The sequence below is a fragment of the Salmo salar genome, chromosome 07, assembly GCF_965601325.2.
Source record: "Salmo salar chromosome 07, fSalSal1, whole genome shotgun sequence".
Classification (NCBI taxonomy): domain Eukaryota; kingdom Metazoa; phylum Chordata; class Actinopteri; order Salmoniformes; family Salmonidae; genus Salmo; species Salmo salar.
Genome location: NC_138297.1, coordinates 45449814 through 45467500, shown reverse-complemented (window position 1 = coordinate 45467500; position 17687 = coordinate 45449814). Strand labels below are relative to the sequence as shown.

At 48.7% G+C, this 17687-nt stretch overlaps 1 protein-coding gene across 12 annotated transcripts in view; it reads right to left on the bottom strand.

The window, feature by feature from the left end:
- LOC106609328 (transcription factor SOX-5) overlaps window positions 1-17687 on the bottom strand; it is a 326155-nt gene that overhangs the window by 30599 nt on the left and 277869 nt on the right. For 6 of the 12 annotated variants that reach the window (XM_045721992.2, XM_014208018.3, XM_014208021.3 and 3 more), the window contains 3 exons: window positions 7589-7715; window positions 1891-1979; window positions 1187-1279 (listed from right to left, as the gene is read on the bottom strand). In XM_045721992.2, the coding sequence (XP_045577948.1) occupies window positions 1187-1279; window positions 1891-1979; window positions 7589-7715 (309 nt within the window). The remainder of the gene's footprint in view (window positions 1-1186; window positions 1280-1890; window positions 1980-7588; window positions 7716-17687) is intronic. The other 6 variants (XM_014208025.3, XM_014208027.3, XM_045721994.2 and 3 more) reach the window with 3 other exon arrangements.

Genomic DNA, 17687 nt, shown 5'->3' with positions numbered 1-17687 from the left:
ACATATGGAGCCAAGATCTCACTGAGATAAAATCACTGAGGACATGCAGGGACAAGATATAACCCCCCCTCCCAAACACACACACACGCACGAACGCATGCACGCACATACGCACGCACGCACGCACGCACGCACGCACGCACGCACGCACACACATACACAATGAAGCCATACTGACAACAGCGGCTACCTTTGATGATAGAATTACATAGCTCAGCGCAGTTCGATATCAACACTGAATCTGGTGTGTAAGTCAGACAGGTGCAAATGTATTTAACAGGCAAAGCTTAACCTATATACTCCAGCCTGGTGTGTGCGCACGTGTGAGTGTGAGCTCAGGTTAAGCGAGAAAGCTGTCCTCTTCGGGTAATATGCATGCAAATACGTAGCTTGCTTAGTGCAGCTGTGTTTCACTAATTGAGTGTGAGTGTTCAGCAGTGTGTGTGTGTGTGTGTGTGTGTGTGTGTCACCTCCCCTGCTTTTACAGTGATAATGCGTTGTGGGGCATCCTGGGTCAGAGTGTGCTCTGTGTCCACTGATCTTCCGAGGTTAATGTATTTCAGACAGGCAGCAGAGAGGACGCCCGCCCAGGCTCTTAACCCCTGAGAGAAGGGTCCTGAGGCAGTCGCGGATCTGTGACTAAGATCTCCGCGCTGCATATTTAGCCTGCGTTCTAAATGGCACGGCATTCCCTATATAATGCACCACTTTAGACCAAAGCAGTTCACTATGTAGGGAATAGGGTGCCATTTTGGACTCATCCTAAGATCTGTTCCGGGGTCAGGATTAACTGACGATAGCCCACTTATTCTAAATATGCAGAGCGGAGAGAGGGAAGGAGAGAGACAGAGGGAGACAGCGAGTGCTAAAGATGGGCTCATCCCTCCATCCTCTCAGAGTGGAGGAACAGATGCTGGGGATTTTTTGTCTTTCGTATTTTTTATTTTTTTAAATCACTCTTTTTTTAATCTCCGGGATTTATCAGATGGAGGGAAATACTCTCTCAGATAAACGAGGGGAGAAGAGGAGGGAGGGAGACGAAAAGATGAGGGAAACAGTGGGTAATTGTGTGAGTTGGGGAGTGGAATGTGCGCGCGTGCGCGCGTGTGTGTGTGTGTGTGTGTGTGTGTGTGTGTGTGTGTGTGTGTGTGTGTGTGTGTGTGTGTGTGTGTGTGTGTGTGCTAACCTGTAAGCACCACCAGGCTGGGTTGTTGTAGTTGGAGTCTACTCCAAACTGTTCAATAGTCCTGTCGATCCCCACTTCAGACCCTCTCCGTCCCTACCATTCACACACACAGTATTCAGAATATTCAAAATATTACAGAGCCAGAGTGACAATACTGCAGAATCTGCTCTGTTTTTGGTCTTTTTAACTGAATAGTTGGGGTTTCTATGGCTCCAGTCTTATGAGAGTGAACAATAAGTAGCACTTTAGTGATTCTATTCTCTGCTCAAGGTCTCTCCTCCAGAACAAAAGTGCATCACTATGGTAACCTAACACTGTCATCAAACAGAAAACAGAACTACCAGCTTAGTCAGTTAGCAGTGGTTCTCAAACTTCTCCTCGGAGACCCCCAGCCGTTCCGTGTATTTCAACTATTCCAGAGCACACCTGACTGAACTTGTCAACTCATTACCAAGCCCTTCACTAGGTGAATCAGGTGAGCTAGTTGACGGATACAACCCTGTGAAACGTCTGAGGGTCTCCGAGGAGAGATTTGAGAACCGTTGAATTAGGTCGATATCCTTGGACCTAAAACACAACAACATTGCATTGTCACAATAGAAAAGGTTTACTCTATGTATTAATGCAATGGGAGGCATTTGGGGGAAATCTAAATATTGGTGAACATTTGAATGGAAATAAAATCAGCATGGTGCTGGCCTCACCTGGAGCTGTAGTTGACCGAGGCCTGGGGTAGCCGCGGCAGCAGCTGCTGCCATGGTAGTCGGGACCAGCTGGAGAGGGTAAGGGTCACCTGGACAGAGGAAAAGAAAAAATACACGTCAGCTATCTCTCCTTCCTCTCTTCCTTCACTTCCTCCTTCCTTTTCCTATTCAGTGCCTCCCTACCATTTATGTGTTGGACAACGGTCTGTGGCTCTCTCGCTTCCTTTCCCCTCTCTCTCGCTCTCTCTCCTCTGCCCTCAACACCTTCACACTCCTCTATATGCACTAACACAGCCCTTTCTCCATAACATGGCCCTACCTCCCCTCTACCTCCTTTTCTCTTTCTACACCGAGACAGCTTTGACACTCCTGTGTGAGACCTCTCTCCTTTCACTTCCTTCCTGTTCTCTAGCTTGGCCAAATTATCCCCCATCCCATCTCTCTCTCCCCCTCTACCTGCAGCCCAGATAGACCCTTTACTCTTCTCTCCCCTTGTTCTCCATTCTATCCATCCATCTGCCTCCCCTCCCTCCTTCCCTCCTTCCCTCCTTCCCTCCCCCTCCATCCCTCCCTCTCCACCTCCATCCCTCCGTCTGAGCTCCCTCCCTTTCTCCGGTCCGTTCTAAAGCCCTCCTTTGTCCTGTATCTGGTGCGTCCTAATGAAAGGCTGATTGTGTGGCCTCTCTCTAATACCTCCTGACAAAGACTCTGAAGGTGTTCAAAGATAAAGACGCCCTGGACGTAATTAAGCCAGAGAGTGCGACGTCATCGCTGCAGCGCTCTTTCTGTTCTCTCTCTTTCTTTTTCTCTCTCTCTGTCTCTGTTCTATCCGTCTGCACCCGCTTTCTGCAATCGCTCTTTGTCTGTGCACTCTCTCTCTATGCTTGTTCTTGTTCTCTCTCTCCCTCTCTCTCTCTCTCTCTCTCTCTCTCTGTCTGTCTTCCTGCCTCTCTGCCCCCCCCCCCCCCTCTCTTAGTAGGCCATGTCGGCAGTAAGTGAAGGCTGATGAATCAGAGATGGAGAGAATAGGAAATAAAAAAGAATGGAGTAGGTTATTAGCACCCAGCTGCAGATAGCTAGGCCTGTGTAATTACTATGGGAGGGAAAGGTCAGGGCTGGGGGCAGAAAGGAGGGATGGAGGGAGAAGATAGGGGGAGGAGGGATGGAGGGAGAAGACAGAGGGGAGGAGGGATGGAGGGAGAAGACAGAGGGGAGGAGGGATGGAGGGAGAAGACAGAGGGGAGGAGGGATGGAGGGAGAAGACAGAGGGGAGGAGGGATGGAGGGGGAGACAGAGGGGAGGAGGGACAGAGGGAGAAGACGGGGAGGAGGGATGGAGAGAGAAGACAGAGGGGAGGAGGGATGGAGGGAAAGATAGGAGGGAGGAGGGATGGAGGGAGAAGACAGAGGGGAGGAGGGATGGAGGGAGGAGACAGAGGGGAGGAGGGATGGAGGGAGAAGACAGAGGGAGGAGGGATGGAGGGAGAAGACAGAGGGGAGGAGGGATGGAGGGAGGAGACAGAGGGGAGGAGGGATGGAGGGAGGAGACAGAGGGGAGGAGGGATGGAGGGAGGAGACGGGGAGGAGGGATAGAGGGAGAAGACAGAGGGGAGGAGGGATGCAGGGAGAAGACAGAGGGAGGAGGGATGGAGAGAGAAGACAGAGGGGAGGAGGGATGGAGGGAGAAGACAGAGGGGAGGAGGGATGAGAGAGAAGACAGAGGGGATGAGGGATGGAGGGAGAAAACAGAGGGGAGGAGGGATGGAGGGAGAAGACAGAGGGGAGGAGGGATGGAGGGAGAAGACAGAGGGAGGAGGGATGGAGGGAGAAGACAGAGGGAGGAGGGATGGAGAGAGAAGACAGAGGGGAGGAGGGATGGAGGGAAAGATAGGAGGGAGGAGGGATAGAGGGAGAAGACAGAGGGGAGGAGGGATGGAGGGAGAAGACAGAGGGGAGGAGGGATGGAGGGAGAAGACAGAGGGGAGGAGGGATGGAGGGAGAAGACAGAGGGAGGAGGGACAGAGGGAGAAGATGGGGGAGGAGGGATGGAGAGAGAAGACAGAGGGGAGGAGGGATGGAGGGAAAGATAGGAGGGAGGAGGGATAGAGGGAGAAGACAGAGGGGAGGAGGGATGGAGGGAGAAGACAGAGGGGAGGAGGGATGGAGGGAGAAGACAGAGGGGAGGAGGGATGGAGGGAGAAGACAGAGGGGAGGAGGGATGGAGGGAGAAGACAGAGGGGAGGAGGGATGGAGGGAAAGATAGGAGGGAGGAGGGATGGAGGGAGAAGACAGAGGGGAGGAGGGATGGAGGGAGAAGACAGAGGGGAGGAGGGATGGAGGGAAAGATAGGAGGGAGAAGGGATGGAGGGAGAAGACAGAGGGGAGGAGGGATAGAGGGAGAAGACAGAGGGGAGGAGGGATGGAGGGAGAAGACAAAGGGAGAAGACAGAGGGGAGGAGGGATGGAGGGAGAAGACAGAGGGAGAAGGGATGGAGGGAGAAGACAGAGGGGAGGAGGGATGGAGGGAGAAGACAGAGGGGAGGAGGGATGGAGGGAAAGATAGGAGGGAGGAAGGATGGAGGGAGAAGACAGAGGGGAGGAGGGATGGAGGGAGAAGACAGAGGGGAGGAGGGATGGAGGGAAAGATAGGAGGGAGAAGGGATGGAGGGAGAAGACAGAGGGGAGGAGGGATAGAGGGAGAAGACAGAGGGGAGGAGGGATGGAGGGAGAAGACAGAGGGGAGGAGGGATGGAGGGAGAAGACAGAGGGGAGAAGGGATGGAGGGAGAAGACAGAGGGGAGGAGGGATGGAGGGAGAAGACAGAGGGGAGGAGGGATGGAGGGAAAGATAGGAGGGAGGAAGGATGGAGGGAGAAGACAGAGGGGAGGAGGGATGGAGGGAGAAGACAGAGGGGAGGAGGGATGGAGGGAAAGATAGGAGGGAGAAGGGATGGAGGGAGAAGACAGAGGGGAGGAGGGATAGAGGGAGAAGACAGAGGGGAGGAGGGATGGAGGGAGAAGACAGAGGGAGAAGGGATGGAGGGAGAAGACAGAGGGGAGAAGGGATGGAGGGAGAAGACAGAGGGGAGGAGGGATGGAGGGAGAAGACAGAGGGAGAAGGATGGAGGGAGAAGACAGAGGGGAGGGGATGGAGGGAGAAGACAGAGGGGAGAAGGGATGGAGGGAGAAGACAGAGGGAGGAGGGATGGAGGGAGAAGACAGAGGGAGAAGGGATGGAGGGAGAAGACAGAGGGGAGAAGGGATGGAGGGAGAAGACAGAGGGGAGGAGGGATGGAGGGAGGACATGAGGACCAAAGGCTGACAGGGTTCAACAAGCCACCGGTGTTCTTATTCCTCCTAAACAGTTGCACGATAGTGTGTGTTATTTGTGTGAAACAGAACATCAGAGAGTGAAAGATACTCCTGTTTTGATACATGGATGTATTTATATCATTAAAGGGCGTATCTATTAAAATGAATGCCATGGCAGTGGAATATTACTGCCACTAGGCATAGACAGTCAGATATAAACAGTGATGCTAATAAACCACAATGTTCTCAGGGTATGACCCTGCATATCTGACTGGGTCCCAGAGTGACTTCGTCACAATGCTATATCAGGACAATACACTGGGTCTCTCCGCTCCGGCCATGGCACTAGTGTGTGTGTGTGTGTGTGTGTGTGTGTATGTGTGTGTGTGTGTGTGTGTGTGTGTGTGTGTGTGTGTGTGTGTGTGTGTGTGTGTGTGTGTGTGTGTGTGTGTGTGTGTGTGTGTGTGTGTGTGTGTGTGCCCAGCCTTGTAACAATCAGTCCTGACCCAGGACCCCACCCAGGACCTCGTCTCAATAAGCAGTAATCCAGACTTCAGCATTCAACATTTTTCCCATACAACTCTGGGACATAAAAAATGCCAGGGTTCAACTAGCATTTTTTAGAGGGATCCTTATTTCAGTGGATGTGTATTCTGGGAGACAGGCAGCATCCCAGCATTCCCTACATTGTGCACTACCGATGCGGCTCTGGTCGAAAGTATTGCACTAGGCAGGGAATAGGGTGCCATTTGGGACACAGCCGTTTTTGCCTCCTGCTCCTTAAACAAACAACGGAGAGGCAGATATTCATGCTCCTCATGGGGACGGCTGTAACAAAAGAGAGAAATAAAGAAAGCAAACATGTTGCTCTTGGCCAGAGAGATGCATCTCCCTAGACTACTGGGTCGGGACTGAGAGTTATCACTGAGGGAGATGGAGGGATGAGATAGAGAGAGAGAGAGGGAGGGAGAGATGGATTGATAGGGACAAGAGTGGAGGCCTCAATGGGCAAATTGTATATTTGTGTGTGTGTGTGTGTGTGTGTGTGTTCTGTCTACAGTGTGTGGTGTTTACGGTGTACAGCAGTGGTTCTCAATCCTGGTCCTTGGGAAGATAAAGACGCCCTGGATGCAATTAAGCCAGCGAGGGCGACGTCATCCTCGCAGTGCTCCTTCTGTTCTCTCCCTCTCTTTTTCTCTCGCTCTGTCTCTGTTCCATCCGTCTGCACCCTCTTTCTGCGATCGCTCTTTGTCTATGCACTCTCCCGAAGGGGTGCGCATTTTTTGTTTTGCCCTAGCACTACACACCTGATTCAAATCATCAAAGCCTGACGATGAGTTGATGATTTGATTCAGGTGTGTAGTGTTAGGGCAAAAACAAAAATGCGCACCCCTTTGGGTCCTCAGGACTAGGATTGAGAACCACTGGTGTACAGTATGTACTATAAGCCATATATAAGTCAACAAGTGTTGATGTTTCAGAATGACAGCAGCACTATCTGTCATTCAGGCCAACAACATTCTCCTTGGCTCAGGCAGAGAAAAGACAGCAATATTCCTCCAAGACAGCGGGGGTCTTTAAGTGGGCAGTGGGCGGTGGGTGGTGGGCGAGGATTGGCACATAATGGCATTAATTGAAACTGGAAGGAGACTTGTTTAGGAAGCTGTTAGTTTCTGGGGGATGAGCTGGACCTTAGAGAGACCAGTCTGTCTGTAGGGGGAGGCGAGCGCAAGGATTGTTGGATAGGCGTGTGTGAGGCGTGTTGGACGCATGTTCTGGCGGGGGCCCGTGTTAATGTGAGGGAACCTGGGGCAGGTCGCGCTACCCCCTGGCGTGTTCCTACGGTATTCGGAATGCCGTTCCTGGCACACACGTGTTGCTTCTCGCGGTAAACAACACATTGCCTCACAGCCGGACTGCCGTGGCCAATAACAAGTCCCACAGGATGAGGCTTTTTTTGTTGCTTTCAAAAAAAAAAAATCTGGAAAATTTTAAATGGAGACAAAAGGATGAGCCAAGCGAAGGAATGAGCCAACAGACAGAGACAGAGAGAGAGAGAGAGAGAGAGAGACAGAGAGAGAGAGAGACAGAGAGAGGGAGAGAGAGAGAGGGAGAGAGACAGAGAGAGAGACAGAGAGAGAGACAGAGAGAGAGGGAGAGAGGGAGAGAGAGAGAGTGAGAGAGACAGAGAGAGAGACAGAGAGAGAGAGAGAGAGAGAGAGAGAGAGAGAGAGAGGAGAGAGATAGAGAGAGAGAGAGAGAGAGAGAGAGAGAGGGCCCCTGTCTTTGTAGAAAATACACTTGTAGTGGCGTGGCAACAACACCACTGACATGTCCCAATCTAGACCCACAGAGAATAGTCAGTTTGAAGAGACTGTTAGTACTTACTGCAGCCTGGTTTGTAGTTGAATCCGGGGGGCAGCAAGAAGCCTTGCTGGGCAGCGGCGACGGCCAGAGTCCTCTGGTCTGGAGGGAACACTGGGATCATCAACGGAGGCAGCTGCCCCTGGACCTGCTGAGAGACGGGTGGAGGGGGAGGAGGAGAGGAGGATAGGAGAGGGAAGGAGGAGCGGAGAGGAGAGGAGGAGTAGAGGAATGGCGAGGGGAGGAGGAGAGGGGAGGAGGAGAGAGCGATGGAGAGATCAGTTTATTGAGCATATGGATGTATGTATCTGATATGGGGTTGTGGAGGTATGTGAGCGTGCAGTCCAGGTGTAGTCAGACATTGATCTTGGGTAGTGAGGGTGAACAGAGCAGACAGAAGCAGAAGGCTGGTCTATCTGTATCAATGTAGGCCAGCTGGGGGTATTGTCGGTTCCGCACCTGAGGGGGTATCAGGTCCTGTCTGTGACCTTTAACCTCTAGACACAATCACAGCTCAGTGTGGTGAGGTCAGGTGAGATCATCTGTCCACGAATAAGATAAGAAGGAAGAAACTGAAGAATGCTCACACACAGACACACACACGTGCAGCTATACACACACACGCAGACACACACTGGGACAGAAGAGAGTGCACGCACACACAGACACCCCTCCCGCCGCACACCCCCATCCAGCACGCAAATACGTACTCTCTCCTCTCCTCTTGAGCACCTGCGTCTGATACAGAGCTGTGTATATGAGCTGAGACAGGTCAGAGTCAGGGAGTCCTCTCCTGTTTATTAGTGAGACAACGAGGGAGTCACGAGGAAGAATCACTGCTAAACTCTCATAACAGCTGGCCTGGCTTCTTCCCTCCCCAAGGAGAGAGGAGAGAGGAGCACTCTGAGTCGGCAGCACGCCATCCCTCTTCACAAGGTTTCCAGGACTCAGTGAAAAAAAATACAAACTCAGTGACTTTGGCAAGAGGAAGAGTCTGAGTGTTCGGCACAGAGAGAGAAGTAGGAGACAGATGGTGGAAGCCGAAGATTGTGTGTGTGTGTGTGTGTGTGTGTGTGTGTGTGTGTGTGTGTGTGTGTGTGTGTGTGTGTGTGTGTGTTCAGCTAAAGACTGCTCTGCCAAGAAACAACACAAAGACACTGAGGAGCGACATGACTGACAGAAGAGATGTGGAGAGACATGGGAGAGATAGTCTGCAGTATGAGGAGTTAGATAGATGGATAACAACAATGTTTTGCAGGCTAAGTTTGAAGATAACAAACCCAGGTGGGCCTTATAGTTTCATAAGCAACGGCTGAATGAAATATAATTCAAACCCAAGGAACGAAAGGAATAAGCTATTACCTGTAGAAATAAATATTGGTATTATGATAGAACATTCAATGACATGGACATAGATGCAACTACATTTAATGTCAAAGTGACACTGACAACGGAAGTATTTTCTCATTCCCCCATCCCTCTCTCCTTCCCTCTCGTTTCACCCTTATATTACAGAATGCTGTAATACAATGGAGAGAAAAGCTGCAGAAATATGTTATAACGTCATCCTCTTATTTCACAGCAGGATGAAGGACAGGTAGGTGAGTTAAATGGATGATAGGATCAAGTATTTCCTCCCTCTCTTTCCTTTCCCCCTTTCTCACTTCCTCCCTCCGTTTCGCGTTCTTTCAGAAATGAACGTTCTCAATGTCCTTCTATCCACCGTCCGGTGTGTGTGTGTGTGTGTGTGTGTGTGTGTGTGTGTGTGCATCTCCTCTCATGGCCAGATCCAGCAGTACTACACCAGACCATAACCACAATAAGCAGGATCAGCGCAGCGCGAGGGGAATCGTGGAACAGGAACTGCTTGTCTCCCCCCACCGCACAATAATTACACCACCATTTTGGTAAACCATAAATGCCATGTGTTGTGCGCGGTGCGGCCGTGGATCAGACGGGAGAGGCACGGTAGCGGAAGGTCTGGACAGGCCCCCCTGCGGAGGCGAATCACAGAGACCGCAGCTCCTCTCTGCCTTTCAAACCTAATTGGACATATGCTGGAGAGGAACGGGCTGCAGATACCCATAGAGTCATGGGGATAGGAGAAACTGGTATTCCACTGTGCCCACCATGCACACAGGCACAACAGGCACAGGGCCAACACCGCCTCATAGTTTCACTTTGAAATTCCATGTGTTACGGATGAACGTCTATTTTTGACGCATTCATTCCACGTGGTTACAAGGGTTAATTCGGCGTGGCCACAGGGCTAAAACAGAAACAAATCAAAGGATAACGGTTTAGGCTTTCCTTCTGAGCGGTTAAGGTTAGCGCTACGGTTTGGGAAAGGCTTAAAACCAAATCATTAAGAACGACTCGCTACTAACGTCAAGTATCATCAGTACTCGCAGACTTCTCACGGCTTGCTAGAGCATTGTGAACTGCCGTAGCGCACTGGTCTGAGCAGCACGTTTGGGCGCCGAGCATCATGAGTTCGCGTCCAATGCTGGGGAATCATTTAAAACAATTTTGCGAGTGCCGAGGAAGGCATAAATCATCTTCCTCAGGACCTTTCGTAACAAACCCGAAATCAGAGTGTATTTCTAGTGATCAGGCTGCATGGGCAAGCATACACACAGAGACACACACGCACACTCACACAAACACACACACACAAACTGTTATGTGGGCCAGTGTCTTCTATATGATGTTTCTTACGGCTTCCTTACAGACACACAGCCTCCCTTTATGTCAGCAAATAGGTAGCTCGTGTGTGCATATGTGTGAGAGACGGAGGGGATTCGTGAGTGCTACCTCGTGGCTCTACTCATCCTGTCATCCACATACAGATCAGAACAGCCTGAAAACAACCCTAAGACATAGAGCGTCTCTCATATAGAACAAAGTACATCCAAAAAGCTTTATTACAGTAAATCCACAATACGGTAAATCCACAATACAGTCCGGATTACAGTAAAGTATTGTACTTTAAATCTCCATCTTGAGGTAAATGATATAAGAAGATAATAACAATGTGGTTTTGAACAGTAGACAGAGTCTGACTGAGAGAAATATACAGCCCATATGTTGATCCTCTAACAGTTTAGTCAGATCTCTAGTGTGTGTGTGTGTGTGTGTGTGTGTGTGTGTGTGTGTGTGTGTGTGTGTGTGTGTGTGTGTGTGTGTGTGTGCGTGTAACAGTTTAATCAGATCTCTGGAACAGCTGTTCACTCTCATAAACACACCGCTAACCCACAATGCGGTAGCAGCCAGCCAGCCACAACTAGGCCTGTTCAGATCCATCTCTTTCTGTCTGACCACCGTTAGGACTCTGTATTACACTGAGATTATTACTGTATGGGAAGAGGGATTTAGTTTTGTTCTCACACACTAGCACGCACACACACACACACACACAGACACACAGACACGCACACACACACACACACACACACACACACACACACACACACACACACACACACACACACACACACACACACACACACACACACACACACACACACACACACACACACACACACACACACACACACACAACATCCAGCTGTTGTGTAGGGATTAGCAGGGGTTAACAGCTCTCCCATATTGATCTGATGCTATTGTCCCCAGTCCCACAGACCAAAAGGACTAATGCTCAAGGCTCAGTACGATTGGCTGATGGGACAAGAGGTTAAAAAAACGTGTGGATGTGTCTGTGTGTGTACAGAGCCAGATTGCCTGAACGAGAACACAGGCCACCTCTCAAAACGTGAAACCAACGAAACATGGAGCGGAGATCGGCAAAATCAACTGCCAGTCAACATTGCTGAATTCTTTAGCAGATTTCTCTGTTTATGTTGCATTGGTGCCTAACTGAATTTTCTTCATGAGACGCTTGATTTTAAACTTCTTATTTGCTTAAAGCATGAAATTGCATTCTCCTGAGAGAGAGAGAGAGAGAGAGAGAGAGAGAGAGAGAGGAGAGAGAGAGAGAGGAAGAAGTAAAGAGTGCTATTCTCCGCACTGTACAATGCTTCAGATCTGACATCTGAGAAGAAGAGGGAAAGCGAGGCCAGATCCATCAGAACACATTACAGAAGCAACATAAAGGCAAACACACATCTAACAGAGTCTATGGGAATATACTGTTCTGCTGCTCTGTCTGATCCAACATAAAGATAACATGAATCCAACATACAGAAAACACTGTGAAACTACATACAGGAGTTAAAAAGGAGGGCTTCCTTCCGTTTTCGTCCTAAACTTGAAACAAAATGGAGGAACTCCATTCAAAAATCTCTTCTTCTAATCAGTCTTGCATGAAAACTCGGGACCAGAAACTCTCCTGTAGAAAAACACGAGGGGAAGCAAGAAACTTTTCTCCTCACAACTTTCTTTCACACAGCCGTGAAAAAGAAAAATAATAATTTATAGAACTAAAACGGATTAGCAAGGACTGTAGAGAGAGAGAGGAAAGACAGAAAAAGTGGAGAGGAGAGAGTTGGCAGTGAAGCTCGCTCTGCGTCGTTCGCCAGGCGGCACAGCTTGAACTTAAAGCTTTCTGAGCATAATGAAGATGTGGTGCCAATTAACATATGTAGTGTGAACAGGTTTGCTGGCACGGAGAGGAGAAAAACTCCAAGGTAAAGTTATTATTAGGGCGTAATTAGCCGTATGAAGTAAACGGGGGGAACAATAGCTGCCAGCCTTGACAATATGGCAAACATCTGAGTGTGCGGAAAAATACCACCATAAAGTGTGGGTCCCACAGCTAAAATCTGTTTGGAACCATATGCTCAAGCAATTAATGCAGAGCCTGGGTGACCTAGCACTGAAAAGGGGAGACAGCGATATAACCAATAATTAATTTGTGCTAGATGCTGGATAGAGGGATGGAGTCGTGGACAGATAATATTCAGAGAGGGATTTTAATATTAGAGTACGCAAGCGGGAGAGTGAGTCCATTAACTTTCACAGGACAACGGCTATTAAAGGCTAGCCTGCTGTGACAACAATGCATCTACTAATGTCACGGTGGGTTGTTTCACCCACATTAAACACACACATTGACGCAGACAGGCACATACGCACGGACACACACACACACACACACACACAAACAGACACACACACACAACCCTGTTACTTCACTGGTCTCAGTGGGGATTGTTATCGGAGCACACCTTTGGAGGTTCCCAGGTAGAGCATCCCTGTGTGTGTGTGTGTGTGTGTGTGTGTGTGTGTGTGTGTGTGTGTGTGTGTGTGTGTGTGTGTGTGTGTGTGTGTGTGTGTGTGTGTGTGTGTGCACGTGTGAGAGTACTAAGTACACATCAGACGTTCTCAGTCTGCTAGACATACGTTAACGATTCACCCAGAAAAAGAGGAACAGAAATACAATGAAAGGTCTCAGGGTTGATAACGACCGATAGAAGTTCTTCTGAGCCTTGAAACCTGGGTTCTGTTTTTAGTTCTTCAGAGTGAAGTCATCGTCCGAAAAAACGCTCCTCTCTCTTTCTCGCTCTACTTCTTCCACATGGTTTCTAGAATTCGTCCCAAATGGCACACTATACCCTATATAGTGCACTACTTTTGACCGGAGCCCTATGACCAGAGCCCTATAAATGAAATAGGGTGTGATTTGAGACGCATCCCAGTTTTCTTTGGGGGAGGGGAGGTAAACAGGCATTAGCGTGAGCCAAGGGCACCTTCAGCTGATTATCTCTAATGTAACAGAGGAGAGAGTCAGAGGCACGGCGGCCACCTTTTTATTAACCACACATTAGGTTAGAGGAGCGATGTGTGTGTGTGTGTGTACGTCAGCGCCAACGCCAACGCCAGGCCTAGGTGGGCAAAGCTCTGTACCCATCTGCTCCTGTGTGTCCTCGCTCTTAATTACCATTAACTGGTGTCAGGGAGGAAGAGAGGAGAGGAGAGGAGAGGAGAGGAGAGGAGAGGAGGGAGGGGAGGGGAGGGGAGGGGAGAGGAGAGGAGAGGAGAGGAGAGGAGAGGAGAGGAGAGGAGAGGAGAGGAGAGGAGAGGAGAGGAGGGAGGGGAGGGGAGGGGAGGGGAGGGGAGGGGAGAGGAGAGGAGAGGAGAGGAGAGGAGAGGAGAGGAGAGGAGAGGAGAGGAGAGGAGAGGAGAGGAGAGGAGAGGAGAGGAGAGGAGAGGAGAGGAGAGGAGGGGAGGGGAGGGGAGAGGAGAGGAGGGGAGGGGAGTGGGACTTCTGACCAGTCACAAAGTTTAGGCATAATGTGTCTTCTTACTGCCTCATTATCTGTCTTGCTCTCTCACTCTCTCTTTTTACCTTGTGCTTTCAGAACTATGTTTCATTCCCCCTCTCAGCCTGTTTGGCAATTATCTCTTAAGCCTATTTGAGGTCACAATGACATGGAAATGACACACGCATGAAAACATTCCTGATTGTTTACGCAACTGCCCATGGAAACTGTAACCAGTAAAAGACAGTGAGCAGAGAAAACACCAATTACATTCATTCCAGAGTGATGAGACAAATTAAGCAATTACACAGCCAATTGGGTTAGCCGCTCCTATGCACAGAATATGGAGGTGTGCAGGCGGTCCGTGTGTCTGTGTTTCACTCTGTCGGTCTGTTTGTGTTGTTGTCCTTCCTTTCTTTACCAGCAGAAGAGAACATTTATTTTTCATCCAGTGGAGGTAGAGATGGTGATTGAGTTGATGGGTCTGGGCTATGTGGGCTGACGTGTGTGTTGTCAGAGAGTGAGAGAGTGAGAGACAGAGAGAGCGAGTGAGAGGGTAAAAGAGAGCGAGAGGGTGAGAGAGAGAGAGAGAGAGAGAGAGCGAGCGAGAGAGAGAGTGGAGGAGTGTTATTGAGTTAATTTACATGGATGTGGGTTGACTTTAATCAGGTCCTCATAAGCGGCTCGTTAGTGACTGTCGTCACGGTGTCTGGCTGCTCTCAAATGAGTCTCAACCCTCCCTGTCTCAGGCTCTGTCTCTGTGTTAGTTAGCAGTGGGGCTAGCTAATGTGGCTAATGCTATTGGGCTAACTAGTCAAAACCTCTATAGATAATTTGCTGGTGGACCCCTATGGGAGACTGGGTGATATTCTGAGTGGGGAGAGCCTATATGAAGAGGCAAGTATCAAACACATGATTTTCCTGTGTGTAACACATTCAAAGAGTTGAGGTCTTAGGGAACTGTTCATTAGGCGAGACACACACACACACAGAGTGTGTTCGTGCCCTGAGCTGCTCTGCAGGTGTGCTCCTTTCATCCACACCTTACAAAACACCGCCACACGGCAACCGTCGTCCCGGGCAGCACCAGGGGAGATCGCTACGGCAACACCAGGGGAGCCCCGGAGACAAGTTTAATTAGGAAGAAAAAGTTTGGGGAAAACTGGTCACCCTCTAGAGTCTTAACGAAGTGGCCCCAGATGAGAGGTCTGGGGCGGTATGTGTGTGTGTGTGTGTGTGTGTGTGTGTGTGTCTGTGTGTGTGTGTGACAGAATGAGACCGTCTCACAGCACAGGTGGGAGGCTAGATACACGTTTCTAAGTCTCTAAGTGACGTTCAACATAGCGGTGGGGCGATCCAGGTTTTGTTTTCCTCCTAGAAATGTAGCCCATATACAGTTGAAGTCGGAAGTTTACATACACTTAGGTTGGAGTCATTAAAACTCATTTTTCAACCACTCCACAAATGTCTTGTTAACAAACTATAATTTTGGCAAGTCAGTTAGGACATCTACTTTGTGCATGACACAAGTAATTTTTCCAACAATTGTTTACAGACAGATTATTTCACTTATAATTAATTCACTGTATCACAATTCCAGTGGGTCAGAAGTTTACATACACTAAGTTGGCTGTTCCTTTAAACAGCTTGGAAAATTCCAGAAAATGATGTCATGGCTTTAGAAGCTTCTGATAGGCTAATTGACATCACTTGAGTCAATTGGAGGTGTACCTGTGGATGTATTTCAAGGCCTACCTTAAAACTCAGTGCCACTTTGCTTGACATCATGGGAAAATCCAAAGAAGTCAGCCAAGACCTCAGAAAAAACATTGTAGACCTCCACAAGTCTGGTTCATCCTTGGGAGCAATTTCCAAATGCCTGAAAGTACCATGTTCATCTGTAGAAACAATAGTACGCAATTATAAACACCATGGGACCACGCAGCCGTCGCGTTCTGTCTCCTAGAGATGAACGTACTTTGGTGCGAAAACTGCAAATCAATCCCAGAACAACAGTAAAGGACCTTGTGAAGATGCAGGAGGAAACAGGTACAAAAGTATCTATATCCACAGTAAAACAAGTCCTATATCGACATAACCTGAAAGGCCGCTCAGCAAGGAAGAAGCCACTGCTCCAAAACCGCCATAAAAAAGCCAGACTACAGTTTGCAACTGCACTTGGGGACAAAGATCGTACTTTTTGGAGAAATGTCCTCTGGTCTGATGAAACAAAAATAGAACTGTTTGGCCATAAGGACCATCATTATGTTTGGAGGAAAAAGGGGGAGGCTTGAAAGCCGAAGAACACCATCCCAACCGTGAAGCACGGGGGTGGCAGCATCATGTTGTGCTTTGCTGCAGGAGGGACTGGTTCCCTTCACAAAATAGATAGCTTCATGAGGAAGGAAAATTATGTGGATATATTGAAGCAACATCTCAAGACATCAGTCAGGAAGTTAAAGCTTGGTCACAAATGGATCTTCCAAATGGACAATGACCCCAAGCATACTTCCAAAGTTGTGGCAAAATGGCTTAAGGACAACAAAGTCAAGGTATTGGAGTGGCCATCACAAAGCCCTGACCTCAATCCCATAGAACATTTGTGGGCAGAACTGAAAAAGCGTGTGCGAGCAAGGAGGACTACAAACCTGACTCAGTTACTCCAGCTCTGCCAGGAAGAATGGGCCAAAATTCACCAAACTTATTGTGGGAAGCTTGTGGAAGGCTACCCGAAACATTTGACCCAAGTTAAACAATTTAAAGGCAATGCTACCAAATACTTATTCAGTGTATGTAAACTTCTGACCCACTGGGAATGTGATGAAAGAAATAAAATCTGAAATAAATAATTCTCTACTATTATTCTGACATTTCACATTCTTAAAATAAAGTGGTGATCCTAACTGACCTAAGACAGGGAATTTTTACTAGGTTTAAATGTCAGGAATTGTGAAAAACTGTGTTTAAATGTATTTGGCTAAGGTGTATGTAAACTTCCGACTTCAACTGTATAACCCGTGGGAGATATACAGCAGCTAGGAAGAGACAGTGAGTAAACAGTGGGTCTAAACTAATCACACGCTTGTTCAATGTGATTGAGTTAGGGACTGGGGTTTGTGGGCTGACGTGTGTGTTGTGTGTTTATCTGTGTGTGAGTCAGAAGAAGGGAGGGGAGGAGTGATAGTGAGTTAATGTACGGGGATGTAGGTTGACTTTAATCAGTCTTTATAAGCAGCTCGTTAGTGACAGCCTCCACAGTGTCTGGCTGCGCCTACACCAGTCAGGAGCGTTTTGCATTATGTTAGCCGTGGTAGTTAGCGGATGATGCTAATTGATATAGGCCTGAGTAGTAGACAGTCTGCCGCTAATTAAGTTAGCTTACATTAGCTCTTCTAAATGATGAGTCGTGAGTTTAGTTTAAGTCATTTAATTGAGTTAGGTTGTGGACAATGACATGTCCTCTATATTGTCTGATATGTGTCAATGTCTTTTCATTTTCTCTGAGATTAATATTGCACATTTCACCTCGTCCAGTGGAGAGATGAAAGACCTCTTCACAAAAGCTCGGGTGAGTGTACTGTTTGGCACGCACACACAAAAAACAGACGGGTAAGCTACGCCACGCTCGCACATGCACACGCACACACACACACACACACACACACACACACACACACACACACACACACACACACACACACACACACACACACACACACACACACACACACACACACACACACACACAGTGTCCTCCATACCCCTCTCTGGCACCTCATTGTACTGTGGGATTGTGTTCACAATCTCTTCATGAATGATTAAACTGGAGTCTTTCTAGAACAGGGTCTTTGATGATCGGTTGTGTGTGTGTTTGTGTGTGTCATTGTGTTTGATGAGTTGTG